Source organism: Erythrolamprus reginae, chromosome Z (assembly GCF_031021105.1).
Source record: "Erythrolamprus reginae isolate rEryReg1 chromosome Z, rEryReg1.hap1, whole genome shotgun sequence".
NCBI lineage: Eukaryota > Metazoa > Chordata > Lepidosauria > Squamata > Dipsadidae > Erythrolamprus > Erythrolamprus reginae.
In genome coordinates this window covers 92,789,969-92,806,414 of record NC_091963.1, presented here as the reverse complement: position 1 = coordinate 92,806,414, position 16,446 = coordinate 92,789,969, and the positions used below count along the sequence as shown (strand labels likewise).

At 45.3% G+C, this 16,446-nt stretch overlaps 1 protein-coding gene across 7 annotated transcripts in view; it reads right to left on the bottom strand.

The window, feature by feature from the left end:
• Positions 1–2,403: 2,403 nt before the first annotated feature.
• Positions 2,404–16,446, bottom strand: part of PLEKHM1 (pleckstrin homology and RUN domain containing M1) — a 58,267-nt gene continuing 44,224 nt past the window's right edge. For 6 of the 7 annotated variants that reach the window (XM_070727448.1, XM_070727447.1, XM_070727449.1 and 3 more), the window contains 5 exons: positions 15,500–15,645; positions 14,048–14,241; positions 13,367–13,430; positions 9,299–9,456; positions 2,404–3,193 (listed from right to left, as the gene is read on the bottom strand). In XM_070727448.1, the coding sequence (XP_070583549.1) occupies positions 3,076–3,193; positions 9,299–9,456; positions 13,367–13,430; positions 14,048–14,241; positions 15,500–15,645 (680 nt within the window). In that variant the 3' untranslated portion in view covers positions 2,404–3,075. Of the gene's footprint in view, positions 3,194–4,900; positions 5,052–9,298; positions 9,457–13,366; positions 13,431–14,047; positions 14,242–15,499; positions 15,646–16,446 lie in introns of those variants that run through there. The other variant, XM_070727454.1, reaches the window with a different exon arrangement.

The following is a 16,446-nucleotide window of genomic DNA, read 5'->3' as shown; positions in this document are numbered from 1 at the left end:
GTTAGAGGCAATATGCTGATTCTAAACAGGTTAGAGAGCACTGTAAAGCGGTATATAAGTAAGTATTATTGCTATGGCTATTCGGATGCAATATGTAATCATACATGATGTGTGATGATGTAATTACATCATTGTGAATCTAGTTTTTATTTAATCAGTTTTCTCCTGTACTTTTATTGGATTTAGAGCACTCTTGCAATCTAGAGCAGTGTTTCCCAACCTTTTTTGAGCCGCAGCACACTATTCACATTTAGAAAATCCTGGGGAACATTGAGCGGGGGGGGGGGCCCTAAAAAAAAGAGTTTGGACAAAAAAAATCTCTCTCTTCCTCCCTTTTGCTCTATTTCTCTCTCTCCCTTTCTCTGTCTCCCTTCCTTCCTTTCTTTCCCCCTCTCTCCATCTCTTTGTTTCTCCCTTCCTTCCTCTTTTTTGCCCTCCTTCTCTCTCCCTCCTTCCCTCCCTCTATGTCTTTCCCTCACCCTCCTTCCCCCTTTCTCCCTCTATCTCTCTCTCCCTCTTGCTCTTTCTCCCCCCTCTTGCTATCTCTTTCTCTCCCCCCCTCTCCCTCTCTCTCCCTCTCCCTCTCTTGCTATCTCTTTCTCTCCCCCCTTTCTCTCTCTCTTTCTCTCCCTCTCCCACTTTCTCTCCCCCCTCTCGCTTTTTCTCTCCCCCCTTTCCCTCTCTTTCTCCCTCTCCCTCTCTTGCTATCTCTTTCTCTCCCGTCTCTCCCTCTTTCTCTCTCCCTCTCTTCCTATCTTTCTCTCCCCCTTTCCCTCTCTCTTTCTCCTTCTACCTCTCTTGCTCTTTCTCTCTCCCCTCTCCCTCTTCCTCTCTTTCTCTCCCCCTCTCTCCTCTCTCTCCCTCTTTCTCTCAGCAGCAGCATTGGGCAGTGTGGGGCAGCTGCAAGGTCGTCAGCTGTGAAGCGGAGCTCCGGAACGGAGGCACTGACGGCGGCGGCTAGACATGTTGCTAGACGCCGTACATGCTGGCGTTGCGCTGGGCATGGACGTGGGGCTGGAGCCTCCATCCCGGCCCAAACAGCAGGCAAGTGCCAGCCACGCAATTCTAGCATGTCCAGCTGCCGCCGTCGGTGCCTCTGTTCCGGAGCTCCGCCTCACAGCTGACCACTCTGCCGTTGCCTCACGGCTACTACCCGCTGCCGCCGCCATCACCCTCCCGCTGCGCGCCGCCCTTCCGCTGCCGCTACCCTCCCACCAGGCCCCAAAGCTCACCTGCTGCCGCCGCCAGGGAAGCTCCAGCCGGGCGGGGCGCTGCAGTTGCCGGAAAACTTGGAAGGCGCAAAGAAGGAAGCTCAGCTTCTGTTCTCACAACTTTTTGCTCTTTGCAAAAAATTTTGAGACCAGAAGTTGAGCTGCTTTCTTCACGGCACACCTGACCATGTCTCGCGGCACACCAGTGTGCCGCGGCACACCAGTTGGGAAACACTGATCTAGAGCACCCTTGCAATGGACAGTCAGGCTCCTCCAGTTTTATTTTTTTTAGAGGAAAAATATGTGCCCTACTTCTCTAGAAACCTTAGAACAATCTTTTCACTATAATACTCTCTTAAAAAAGGCTTCCCCCCCCCCAAAGTAATGGATGGACAGATGGAACAGTCCTTTGGAGGGAATGCCCAGTGCCATTCAGTCTTGTCTGGGTTGAACTTGAGCCTGTTGGCTCCCATCCAGACCCTAACAATTTCCAGACACCGTCAACCACTTCATCAATTGACATGGGCTGGAGATGTATAACTGGGTATCATCAGCATACTGATGATACCTCACCCATTCCATCGGATGATCTCACCCAGCGCTTCATGTAAATATTAAATAGTAGGGGGGTGAAGGAAGACCCCTGCAGCATCCCACAAAGGAGAGGCTGAGGGGTGGACCTGTGCCTCCCCACTAACATTGACTGTGAATGACCAAAGCTAGGAGAGCCACCGTAAACCGGTGCCTCTCCTCCCTCCAGCCATTGCAGGATACCATGGCCGATGGTATCGAAGGCCGCTCAGTGGTCAAGGAACACCAGGATAGAGGAATGTCCCCTATCCTAGGCCCGCCAGAGATCATCCATCAGTGTGACGAAAGTGGTTTCCATGCTGTGACTGGTCCTGAAACCAGACTGAAGGAGTCCAGATTATATGGTATATTTCTCAACTGCTATGTATTTTAATTTTTGTATTGCTGTAACTATTGGTATTTGAAGTACTGTACTTAAATTTGTTCACTGCCAAGAGTCACTTATTGAGTTAGAATAGTTGTACAAATTGACTGACTCACTGACTGACTGAATGAATCTAGTTTCTTCTACAATCAAGGTTCCAACCGTTTCTCTTTAGTCTTATTAGGATAAACCCACAAGAAGCTTATAGTTACTTTGCAAATAAACATTGCACAGAAGTAATGGGTTCATAAAAGACATTTGTTATTTATTCAATAAAGTTAATTATCTGCATAGGAGAATAAAAGAAAATATTAAAATCAAGTTTGAAATATGCTGACTGAGCATTTTTTTAAAAGGAGAATAGTAATAGCTTATTTATAAGAAGGTCACTTTGCTTGAGGAGGACACCAAGGATGGAATGCCTTTCTAAAGAATTCAGCAGCTATTTTGGCACAAGACATTTTAAGAGCAGTCTGTAAAGTGTAGAAGGCACAAGAAATCTGCTAGAAAGTGCATTTTTTAGAAGTAAAATAAAATTCCTTTTCTCTAGCAATTTAAATCAAGAGACAGCCACTAAAATCAGTCTTCTTAGGAGTTCTTGCTACATATCCCTTTAATATCCAGTATTCACCAAATGTCAGGATAAGGATGAATTTGTTTGGAAAAGCAGGAATAAATGAGGATTAATGGCAATAATGGGTGAATTCAAAGAAGTATCTCTGTGGGTTCCTTTCCCCGAGCTGATTGCAAGGTGCACTGGTTGTTATAGGACTATAATCCAGATAGAAGGTGTGCAGCTGGCAGTGTTTTTCCATTGCTCCCAAGCTTCTGTTTTCCAATTGTCTTCTGGAGAATTCCATAATCTTATCCAATTCCAAAATCTTATTCAAAGGACTGGCACAGCAGAGATCATTTCCAAAGGAATTCTTGCAGTTGCTGATGATATTTCTGCCGACGGACACAACGAGGGCAAAAACTGACATTTGCCTGACAACTATTGTGGAAGACAGTCTTGCACTCACGACACCTGTAAGGAAAAAGGTATATCAATTCTAGGAGTAACTCATCATCTGTGAGCAAATAACTACTTGAGAAGGTCACATTAGAGCTCAACAGCCAAATTGGAATTGTAGTACCGTGTTTCCCTGAAGATAAGACATGTCCCCGCAATAAGGCAATTAGCCTTTTCAGTGCATGAGCTGAAATAAGCCCCCTGGAAAATAAGTCCTCCTCCAACTACTTTCTGGGAGAAGGGGGGGACATGCTAGGTGCCACCCTTTTTGCAGCGGGCACTCTTTTGGCTGGAAGAGCAAGAGAGAGAGAGAGGAATGTGCATACCCCGCAGGACTAGCTCAGCTCCTCTGGGCTCTGCTTACAGCAATCTGAAATGAGCTCCTGCCTGCGAGGAAGAGTAGTCGAGTATCGATCCTTGCCTTGCCGCCTCCTCGCAGGCAGGAGCGTGTATCAAATAGCTGCTGGAGGCCGCCCAGAGGAGCCAAGCCAGTTCTACGGGATATTTGCGTACCTGTCTCTCTCTTGCTCTCTCTCTCCCAGCCAAAAAAGTGTCCACCACAGAAAGGTTCCCGACCAAAGAGCAAGAGCTAGTGAGAGGCAGGTGCGCACACTCCCTGCGGGGATTGGCTAAGGTCCTCTGGGCTGCCTCTGGCAACGTTTTGAAATGCATTCCTGCCTGTGAGGAGGTGGCGAGGCCAGGCGGGTATTGTGAGCCCACAAGCACAGGCCTTCAGTAGCAGATGGGCGCATCCATCCCATCCCTGTTGCCACCCCTTCGGCTCTGCCTGCCTCTCTTGCTTGCTCGCTGGCTCCGGCCACTCATCCTCCACTTTCCTTCCCATGTCCTTCAGACAGGGGATGCAGGCGAGGGCAGTGCATGGGAATCCCCAGCAGAAAGAGCCACTTGTTCCTCGGTGTTGTGTCCACTGACCCTTTTCTTATCTCTCGAGCGAAGTGGGAGGGGGAAGAAAAACTCTTGTGGGCTGCCTGAGGCAAAGCACCTGCCTTTCCTCCTTCCTACCCTCCCTCCCCTTTCTCGGCAGGAACCTTTTGGCTGCACGCATGTAATCTTTCTCTCTTCCAAACTCCGCCAGAAATGATTCTTCGTAAGACTCATCATGCCTGCGCAGCCTCTTGGAGCGAAAGGGGAGAAAGATGTCTTGTATTCAGCATGCAGCCAAAAGGTTTCTTCTCCTGGTGCTGTGTCTTAAGTCCGCTCTACCCTTCCCCCGCCAAGAGAGAGAGGGGGGCGCATTTGGAAGAGACGAAGTATGTACCCAGCTGTTTCTGCTGCTGAGCCTGGCTATAAGTTGTCAGTTTGGCTTCCTCAAGCAGCCTGCTAAAGGTCCTTCCGCTTCAGTAGAGAGCCAGAGGCAGGGGAGGATCAGTGGACACTACACCAAAGAACACAATGGAGCTACAAGTCCTATGGAGGATGCGTGTTTTGTGGTCCTCCCCACTCCGCCCAACTGCCAACCCCAAATTGCACCCCACCATGAGACACTTGTAGCTTCACCATGTTCCTCGGTGTCCAGAGCAGCCCATTGTAAAAGAAAGCTTTTCACAAATTCGAGAAGTTTGATTGAACTTGTGAGAAGTTTTCATTTACAATGGGCTTCTCTGGATACAATGGCGAGAAAAGTGACAGAGCTACAAGTGTCAGGTAGAACGTGCATCTTACGGCCCAACATGTCCCATCTGCCAGAAATGAGTCTGAAACTATGCTTTTCTTCCTTGGTACTCACAAATCATTTCTAGGAAGAGAACAGATAACTTTACATACAACAGTAGGTTGCACATACTGGTCCCAGTTTCTGTTGCAATCATTATCAGGTCAAAAGGAATGAGGGGAAAGAAGCCGTGGACAGCAGCTGAAAGAGGAAAAGCAGGGTCTAGGGCTGAAGAGTCTGCCAAACCTTTGGGTATGCTATTGAGGTCTCCAGAGTTATTAAATTGCATTTTTAATATCACTTAAGAGGAATATGTAACTAGAAATTCACCACTACTTAAAATTCATTTCAATTACATTAGCTATAAAATAAAATGTGATGAAATTTAATTTTGGTTAGTTTGGAAAATAGGCCCCCAGAGAAATATGCATCCTCCCGGGTTACATTAGGTCAGTGTTTTTCAAACTTGGCAACTTTATGATGTGCGGACATCAACTTCTAGAATTTCCCATGCTGAGAGTTCAAGTAAATATACTTTAAATTGGCACATTTGGAAAATGCTCTGTTAGATGGGTAAGTAATTTTACTAGCTATAAGGCAACTTTAAAACTATTTAACAGGTAGAGGGATAAAGGCTAGATAATTATATAGCTGCCTCTTTTTTTCACATTTAGGCTTACATGCTGCTTTACCTTTTTGCCTCTGGGAACTCCCCTTCTGCCTGACAGCTAAGGATTTTGAGATTATTTCCTGTCTAAGCTGTGTTTATTAAAATAATAGCTCATCACTGCCTACCATTTCAGAAGGGTCCCTGAAATGATGAAGACTTTGCTGGCCTCTGAGTGTAGGTATGCCTCTGGCTAAGGAGGCATGCAGAAGAAAATTATCCCCAGGTGCCAGCTATGCAGGGTGACGATTAAGGAAGTGGCTATTGCTGTGATGCTACCAGAATCAAAAAACCTCCCCAGTTACCATAAAGAGGCCTCCAAGAACATCCCATTTCACAGGTAAATTGTCTGGCTCAGGAGCTTGAAGACACTCTTTCTGTTCTTATAAATAGCCAAAACAGAAGATTGGCATGTGTGTGATTGCATTGTTAGTTTTGTGAGATGAACAATTATATCTAAAGGCCAGTCACTCATGCCCTCATCACCTCGAGGCTCGACTACTGTAATGCTCTCTACATGGGGCTACCTTTGAAAACTGTTCGGAATGCAGAATGCAGCTGCGAGAGCAATCATGGGCTTTCCCAAATATGCCCATGTTACACCAACACTCCGCAGTCTGCACTGGTTGCCGATCAGTTTCTGGTCACAATTCAAAGTGTTGGTTATAAAGCCCTTCATGGCACTGGACCAGAATATCTCAGGGACCGCCTTCTGCTGCACGAATCCCAGCGACCAGTTAGGTCCCACAGAGTGGGTCTTCTCTAGGTCCCGTCAACTAAACAATGTCGCTTGGTGGGACCCAGGGGAAGAGCCTTCTCTGTGGCGGCCCCGACCCTCTGGAACCAACTCCCCCCCAGAGATTAGAATTGCTCCCACCCTCCTTACCTTTCGTAAGCTTCTAAAAACCCACCTCTGCCGCCAGGCATGGGGGAACTGAGATACTCTTTCCCCCTAGGCCTTTACAATTTTATGCATGGAATGTCTGTATGTATGTTTGGTTTTACAATAAGCGTTTTTAACTGTTTTAATATTGGATTGTCATATGCTGTTTTACTACTGTTGTTAGCCGCCCCGAGTCTACGGAGAGGGGCGGCATACAAATCCAATCCAATCCAATCCAATCAATATTCAAACACGGATTTGGTGAATGAAATCTTTTCAGGATTTTGACTACCTCATGGAAGGTGAATCAGCCTTCTTCTAACTGCTGTCCCCTACCTGGAGACTCTCTGGATATGCAGTTACTGCATATATAATCTAGTGGGATAAAACCATGACAAACTGGGGAAGGATGTCCTGTCTCCAATTTGCCGGCCTTTCGTAAGGTTTTAAAACTCCCTTTTGCCAGAAGGCTTGGGGCTGTTGAGCACTGGCATCTTACTATGGCCAAATGTAAGATTATATGATTGTGATGAATGAATGTGAATGAACTACAGTGATACCTCGTCTTACGAACACCCCTCCATACGAACTTTTCGTGACATGAACCCGGGGTTTAGGATTTGTTTGCCTTGTCTTAAGAATCATTTTCGTTTTACGAACCTGAGCCCAGATGCGTGGAGTCTCTGTGTGCGCTCTTGTACTGCGCGTGTGCTCTGACTGCCGCCGGGATTTCCCTTCCTTGTGACTGTACCGCCGGGATTTCCCATTTGATTACAGCCCCCGCCAGGATTCCGCGCTCAGAGAAAGCGCTCTTGCAGCCGCTTCGCTGGGAGTGCTTTCGCCAAGCGCTTCCGGAACGCCCACCCCGCCTCTCCTGCAGCCCCTTCGCTGACAGCCCTGGACGAAAGTGCTCCCAGCGAAGGGGATGCAGGAGAGGCAGGGCGGGCGTTTCCAAAGTGCTCGGAGAAAGCGCTCTCGCAGCCGCTTCGCTGGGAGCACTTTCGGAACGCCTTCCCCACTCTCACAGCCCCTTCGCTGAGAGCGCTTTCGTCCAGGGCTGTCAGGGAAGGGGCTGCAGGAGAGGTGGGGCAGGCATTCCCAAAGTGCTCCTTCACTGGGAGCGCTTTTGCCAAGCGCTTCCGGAATGACTGTCCTGCCTCCCCTGCAGCCCCTTCCCTGACAGCCCTGGACGAAAACGCTCCCAGCGAAGGGGCTGCGAGAGGGGCGGGGCAGGTGTTCCCAAGGCACTCAGAGAAAACCCTCTCACAGCCTCTTTGCTGGGAGCGCTTTCGCCGAACCAGCCCCTTCGCAGCTGCCCCTCTGCTCCAGCCCCGTCTTCCCAAAGGGTGGGCTGCCACTTCCCGGTGGATACCATCCCTCTTGCCAGGACAAGAGGATAGTGGCAGCAGTGGCGGTTTTCCTTTGAGAAGCAGCAGCAGCGCCGGGAATGTCACATCCACCGCCCCTCCGCCACCACCACCCCTGTGAACAAGGATTTGAATGCCAGCAGTAATGGGCAAAAGGGATGAGTTTTGGGCTTGCACGCATTATTCGCTTTTCCCTTGATTCCTATGGGAAACATTGGTTCATCTTACGAACTTTTCACCTTACGAACCTCGTCCGGGAACGAATTAAGTTTGTAAGACGAGGTAGTACTGTATGTTAATAATTGGGGTTTTAGAATAGATTTTAAGTTTGGGTTTCTAACATGTTTTATTTGTGTTTATTTCTGTTGTAAGCCACACTGTGTCTACGGAGAAGGGTGGCTAGAAAGCCAAATAATAAATAAATATATAAATAAATTCTGAGTATTCTAAGGAAATATGGACTTTTTATTTACAAATATATTTGCCTGATACACACACCCCTGGACAAGGCCATTCTGGTCAGTTTATTAAAAAAAGGAAAAATAACTAAAATGAAACTACAATGAGTAACATTAATAGGTATTAGGCAACTTGGCTAACATTTGTACCCTCTTCTATTGGGAACTTACAAACTTTGCCTGAATGCTTGGAGAAATGACCATGTTCTTAAAATTTTCCTAAAGCCTAGCAGGATTTGGGTCAACTTAGCATTACATGTGTGTGTATATGTATGTGTGCGCGTACACACACATGTGGTGGTAGTCATGGTGATGATAAGATCATTCCAAGGCATTGCTACTGAGAAGCATGCAATCTATGTCCTATTAGATGGCACTACTCCAAAGAGGGGATCAAAAGTCTGCTTACCATATTAGAGCAAATGGGACAGGCAGCTGTCTTTAGGGGGTGTCATGGGCAGTGTTCCCTCTAATTATTTTTTTGAGGTGGGCGGAAAAGTATAGTGTCTGAGCGGCAGTCCCTTCGGGACTGGGCGGCACAGAAATAATAAACAAACAAACAAACAAAAACCCCACCTTGTTTTGCCTCAGAGAATTTCAAAATAAAATACTGTACTGTCTGTCTATAAGAGTGAGCTCATAATAGGGCAACTCTATCAATATCAAAATGCCACTTAAATAGTTGAGCTAGTTTCAAACTAGATTTTGATTTTCTTTCTCTCTTCCTTACTCCCATTCTTTTTCTTTCTCTTCCTCTCTTTTTTCTATCTGTTTCTTTCTCTTCCTCTCTCTCTCCTTCCCTCTCTCTCTTTCCCTCTCGGCTTCTGGGCAGGTTTGGAAAACTCTGAGTTGATGATGATTTTTAAGTGAGCGATTGCTCACTGCTCAGCTTAGAGGGAACTATGGTCATGGGTAGCTGTGCTAAGAGTTAATTCAAATAACTGAGTCCTGTACTAGGTAGAGTGCTGATATGAGCTCCAAGATATGATCAATATATAAGGAAGAACTCAATTTTATTTTAGTTTCCTTAAAATGTGTACTCAGTTCTAGAGGAAGGGAGATGTAACACTTACCTGCTGGTTGCATCAAATTCAAAGGGAAATATGATATCATTCTTGTTGCATATTTGGCAGATGAAGCCCCTCTGAGTACAAAGATCACAGCTGTACACATGGTGGGAGGCAAATTGGATCAGCGACTGAAGAAAAGTTTCAAATATACCGTCTGCTATCTAAGAAAAGAGAAGGGGCATGAGCAGTTAGTGGGGAACAGGGGAATCACTTCTATTTCTGCCTTCACAGTAACTCTCAAAATATAGAACATACAGAGTACATTCCAAAAGTAATGCAATTTTAAAAAAAAAGTAATTTATTGAACATATTTGCACAAACACTTAAAATTCTTCAAAGTACTGTCCTTGGGCCTCTACACATTTTTTCCAGCAACTCTGCCATGACCTGTACGCGCCCTGGAAGGCGTTTTCAGGGACCTCTAGCAAGGTCTTCGTCACGGCTGATTGCATCTCTTTTATGGGCGAAAAACAGGTTCCTTTCAGGGCTGGGAACAAAAAGAAGTCTGCTGGGGTGACATCAGGACTATGTGTGTGTGTGTGTGGGGGGGCAGAGTTGGTACCTGGTGTTTGACTAGGAACTTGCGGACTCGTAGCATGTTGTGGCCAGGCGCGTTTTTCATCCATAGAAGAGATCCAATCAGCCGTGACAAAGACCTTGCGAGTTGTCTCTGAAGACGCCTCCAGGGCATGTACCGGTCATGGCAGTCGCTGGAAAAAATGTGTAGAGGCCCAAGGACAGTACTTTGAAGAATTTTAGTCTCTGTGCAAATCTGCTCAATAAGTTACTTTAAAAAAATCGTATTACTTTTGGAACGCACCCTGCAGAATGGATACAGGCAGCAGCTGATTGCAGGGAAGGGATAGTGTTGAAAAAATTGGGGATGGGTGGCAAGATATGCCATGGTAGAATAAGAAACAGATGCAGAAATAAGTTTCATTAGCAATGGTAGCTAAGATGACAGAGGTAAGGGAAGTCACATAAAGGATCATAGGGGAGCATATTTGGAGTGGTTTGGAGCCATGTTGCCACAGCCATGTTGCTCTGGGATAACTCATAGAGGAAACTCTCCTTGGAACAGTTTCACATGGAGTAGTAACTCACTGCCTTGTTGCTACCTAGCAAGCCTTACTGGTTTCATTGCAAGGAAAAGAGGCTTAAGGAATCATCTAGTTCATCTTTTCATGGAAGTCCCCAGCACCATGGCCATTATGCTCCTGGAGAGAGGTTGTCGAAGGGCCATCTCTGCCTTGGAATCCTTGCCCATGCCCTACTACATCACCTGTGAATCCTGGCGATGGTGAGGCTGTAGGAAAAGACCAAACATTTTCTTCCTCTGCTGTGAGACAGGCCAATCATTGGATCCAGGGTACACTTACTTCTCTCCATTGTGATCTGGCTCAGAGGGGTGATGCTACAGATGATAAAGTGCTGCTGTCGTCACTGTCTGGATGGGCAAATTAATGAAGCAGTGAGCTCTCACACACACTGGCTGTGCTGCTCTCACTTCATGCTGGTGCTAGATGGATTTCCTCACTTCATCCCCCTAATTAACTCAAACAGAAGTAGAACATAAGAACATAGGAAGAGCCATGCTGAATTGGGCCAAAGCCCATCGAGTCCATCATTCTATGGCCCATGGGGAACTTGAGCAGAAAGAGAAGGCAAAATCCTCCCTTTCCCTTGACCCCCAACAAATGGTACCCAAGGGAATCCTGCCTGCCTCAACCAACATAGAGGCGGCACATGGACATCCAATACACTTGGCATCCATGAATCTGTCTAATCCTGCCTTGAAGCTATCCAGGTTGACAGTTGTCATGACCTCTTCTGGAAGTGAATTCCATAAACCAACGACCCCCTGGGTGAAGTAATATTTCCCTTTATTTGTCCCCACTTTCTTACCTATGAGCTTTAGGGAGTGCCCCCTCATCCTAGTATTGTGTGATAGAGAAAAGATTTTTTCTCTATCTACTTTTTCTATCCCATGCATGATTTTATACACTTCAATCAAGTCAATGCTGTCTTTCAAGGCTGAAGAGATCAAGGCGTTGTAACTGGGTTTCATAAGGGAGGTGCTCCATTTCCTTGATCATTCTTGTTGCCCTTTTTTGCATCTTTTCCAGTTCCATTATATTCTTCTTGAGGTGCGGTAGAGCAGTGCCTTCCTTTTCACCTGGGTAAGCGCTGTCCTGATGGACGGGGGGGGGGGGGGGGGGCAGATCCACCACCTCTTGGTCTCCTTCCTGTAGCCAAGAGTTCCACAGGCTCTGGGGAAGGGAGACCCGGTGTAGGCAGGGAACGAAGACAGCACAGCCAGGTGGGTAAAGCGTACTCCTTGGGGAGGTCTTGAGCAGGATGCAATTCTTCATTAATTTGCCCATCAAGACAGTGGCAGGGGTTTACTGGCTCTGGCACCACCTCTCTGAGACACACTGCAGTCGGGGAAGATGGGATACCCCTGGATCCAGGGATTGACTTGCAGTGGAAGAGAAGGCGGTTTGGTGCTTTGCCGTAGCCTCAGCATGGCTATGGCTCTTGGGATGATCCAGTAGGGCATGGAGGAGGAGATTCAGAAGTTGGAATAGTCTTGAGGTCTTCATACTTCTCATCAGAGGCACAATAACCATGTGGTTGGGATCTCCCATGAAAAAGACCAAATTCTCCAAGCCTCTTTCCCGTGCAAAAAAACATCCCCAGGAAGACTTGCCAGGTAGGAGCAAGGGATTGAGTTATCTCACATGGAATTGTCCTACAGCAAGTTGTCCTGTAGCGAGTTGGTTGCACTGACATGGCCATGGCAAACTGTCCTAGATCTGGAATGGGTATTGTGGGACATGCTAAACTTGGTCATTGGCAGCAGCAGCAGCAGCAGGGAAGGCAGGCAGGGAAAATGCTGGAAAGGTGAGAGGGACTGGCGGTATGTGATATACTAATACAGCAAATTAAGGAAGAAAAAAAGAATGAATGTATTCTTCTTGCCCTGTAAAAGAAATTGTCATTCTTTCAGATTTTGTTTCATCCAGACCCCACAAATGATTTGGGGATGGTGCAGTGAATCAGTGCTTAAGATGCTGAGCTTGCCAATGGGAAGCTGACAGCTCATGTTCCAGACGTGAGTGCCAGGTAATGGGTGAGCTCCCAATCTTGCCCAAGTTCCTTGCTAACCTACTAGTTTGAAAGTATGCAAATATAAATAGATCAATAAGTACAAATTTGGTTGAAGGGTAACAGTGGTCTGTGATGTCATGCTAACCACATCATTGTGGAAATGTTTTTGGACAGCATTGGTTCCATGGCTAGAAACATATATGAAAAGTGCCTCCTATAGTTGGCATCAACTAATGGAATAAAATCTGCAGGGATTCCTTAAACCATCCAAAGAATAAAAAATAATTTGTTAAACTGAAGCTAATCCAAAATGGCTTGGCAGAATTTCCAGAACAGAGCAATTTGTTCTAAAATTGAAACAAATTAGATTTTCCATTTTGTGCATACTTCCACTATGTTTAAAACCATTTCAGCAGTTAATGCATAAATTAGGGTGTGTCAAATTTTTCAACTGTCAATTTCCAAACATTAGGGGTATTCAAAAGTTGTGATAAGCCTTGGGGGTTGTAAGGATATTTTGGTTACTTTAATATAATTTAGATGTGACTGGTAAGTAACTAATAAATATCATAACTTTTAGCATTTTGTTTGTTTCATGCAGATGCAATGCAATTAATAAAAATCTTGCAATATACAACAGGACTAGGAAAAAAAATTGGTGAGCAGAAGCGAATTGGCCAGAGAATTCCTGGAGAGCTTAATTTGCTATACTCTTTAGATAGGGCAAAGTTATGACAGAAAAAGATGGTATCTGAACATGCATAGACCAGCTTTCAAAAGCTTCCAGCTCTGCACTGTGTTGCAACGTCTCACGGTGCATCAAATAATTTGTATGGAAGATTGCTAGGCTGTGATTTTGAGGAATCTAGCTTAAGAGGGTGAAAAAATGGGTAACATTTTCTTGAAGTGAATTTCCATCTGCTTCTAGATTGAAATGTATTTTTTATCCAGATCTCTTACCTGCCTCAGGTCAGCCACACTGTATTTATGGGGACACTCCAAAAGATAGTGACGATGGTCAAGCCTTCAAAGAACAACATCATTAGTAAATTGAAATTTGTTCTCCACTGCATCCCAGATGTTTTATATAACATAAAATAAAACCCTGATGAGATAACAAGAACTCCCGTTTGCTTACTCATGCTCCATTTCTGCACACAAACTGATCTCTTAAGCTTTTGGGACTAGACTACTTTTCAGACAGAAAGAGAGAGGGAGGGAGAGAGGGGGGAGAGGGAGGGAGAGAGGGGGGGAGAGAGACAGAGAGAAAGAAAGAAAGAACACTAAAGACTAAAATTTTGCTATGTCCAGAAGGAGCCAATGCTGAAACATGAAACATGAAACGATGCTCTTACTGATTAACCATGTATGATGAGGATGGCAATAAGCTTGGGATGGAATACATGAAAGAACTTCTGTGGAGGCAGCTGTGTCCATCTGATGAATGAAAATGGTGCAAAAGGCATCTGCAAGTGATGGTAAGGATCCAGATTCACCTACAATCTCTGATTGAATAGCCAGCATCATTTGGAAGCAGAATGCTTACTTATTCTTATGTTGGAAGGCTGGAGTCAATTCAGATTAATATACTGATTTGGAAATTTACTGATTTGGAAATTTAGATTTATGCCTCTGGCTCACCTCTTACTGATCTCCTTCAGGGCACCACTGCGACAAAGGACAAGGTAATCACCCAGTAGCTTCAGTTGTTCACGATTCTGATAGATATGTTTCATCTGCTCTACATGGTCATAAAGGGTGTCATTCACCAGCTTCAGGTCAATCAAGGGTTGATTTTGAATTTTGGTTAGGAATTTCAGAGCCTGGCAACAAATCTGTCAGAGACAACAAGAAGAGAATGTTCTTGTAAAAGCCCTTGAGTGATATCTAAGAAATGAAAAAGAATATTATAATTTATAAAGGTCACATTTTGCTAGTCTGCTTTTTAAAAGCTACACTAAATTATTTGCACTCACTTGCAATGCAGATAGGGCACAACAGAAGGAGATCCTTACAGATACAGTGATACCTCTACTTAAGAACTTAATCTGTTCTGCGACCAGGTTTTTAAGTAGAAACGTTCTTAAGTAAAAGCAATTTTTCCCATAGGAATCAATGTAAAAGCAAATAATGTGTGCAAACCCATTAGGAAAGAAAGAAAAGCTCGGAATTTGGGTGGGAGGAGAAAGAAGAGGAGGAGGACAGTCAGTTGCCTCTGAAGGAAGAAGGTGAGGTGAATAAAAAAAATCCAAAACTTTAAGGCTTAAAAAAAAAAGAGGGACTCTGAGGCAAGGCCCAGAGAAATGAAAACGCTCTATTCGCTCTGGGCTGCCCAGAGTGAAGGAAGTGTTTCTTTTCTCTAGGCGCTGGCAGAGGTTTATTCCCTCTTCAAGTGCCCAGAGAAAGGAAAATGCTTTGTTCGCTCTGGACTGCCAAAGTCACTTTAAGCGCCCCCGAAAGGCTCCTCTGTCAGCTCACAAAAGCCCGAGATGGCCGGGATTAAAGGGGGAATGGCAGGAAACTGGCTGGGCCTTTGTGCCGCTCTCAAATTTCCTGGGAAATTTTTCCGGGCTCAGGTTCTTAAATAGAAAATGGTTCTTAAGAAGAGGCAAAAAAATCTTGAACACCCAGTTCTTATCTAGAAAAATTCTTAAGTAGAGGTACCACTGTACTCTCAAGCAGGGGTGAAATGCTCCCGGTTTGCTCATCCCTATAGGACGTCAGAGAGCCGGTTAGGAAGGGAGTGTGAAGCTCCACCCACCCACCTGGACGCTGCCATTTGAGTTCTTTTACCCTCTGCATAAGCATCGAATACTTGGTGCATGCACAAAGAGTAAATGAATCCAAATGGCAGCATTCAGGTGGAGTGGGTGGAGCCTCGCACTCTTTTCATGGCCCACTGTCTGACGACTGATAGGCATGAGTGAACCGGGAACATTTCACCCCTGTTCTCAAACATTTCTCTTTCAAAATAAAAATTACAGTCATTTTGTGACTACAGTTGTGCAGTTGGAATTTAAAAGAGATGAGAGACAATTTCACATAACATAGCTTATATACTTTATGCCTCCCTCCCACCATAACACGGCATACCGGATATCTGGAAAGATCCCAGTTATGAATTAGACGTGAAGGTATTACTGACTCTTCATCTTGGTGGCAATTGTCACAGTAATAGAGGCCAGTGAATGAACACAGCTTAGGCTTCATAAAGAAGAAACCAATCTGCCTGGAGCAGCCTGGAAAGACAAAATGTAAGGGCATCTTAAATTGCCAGAATCTGACTCCTGGCTACTGAAGAAGCTTCTGTATTTAGACTGCCTATTCCGCAGCTGCTGTCTCCAGATATGTCAATTTTCAGTTCCCATACTTCATTTGCTGACTAGGTCACTGTCTATAACAAGAGGAAGATATTACAAGAATGGATGTGCCTGTGTATGTAATATATATAGACAGACATTCACACACAGATCTCCTGCCTTTACTATATAACCATATATTTTTATCTATTGCTCAGTTTATACCAAACAAGAACCCTCCTTTTTCCCGTGTTACTTTTTTATTTTTAGCAGAAACAAAGCCCAAGGCCAAAACTATCTTTGGAAAAGAACCATTTGTTATTCTGAGTTTAATGGCTAGAAACATAATAATGTATTTTACTCTATGACTGAAAAGAAAGATGTATCACTTCAAAAATCAGGAAATTTGGCCTGACCATTCATAAAAGGGTAGCCTCTTGTCCATTAGAGAGGGTGCGCAACTTGGGCGTCCTCCTCGGTCCACAGCTCACATTAGAGAATCATCTTTCAGCTGTGGCAAGGGGGACGTTTGCCCAGGTTCGCCTGGTGCACCAGTTGCGGCCCTATTTGGATCGGGACTCACTACTCACAGTCACTCATGCCCTCATCACCTCTGGATTCGACTACTGTAATGCTCTCTACATGGGGCTACCTTTAAAAAGTGTTCGGAAACTTCAGATCGTGCAGAATGCAGCTGCGAGAGCAATCATGGGCTTCCCCAGGTATGCCCATGTTACACCA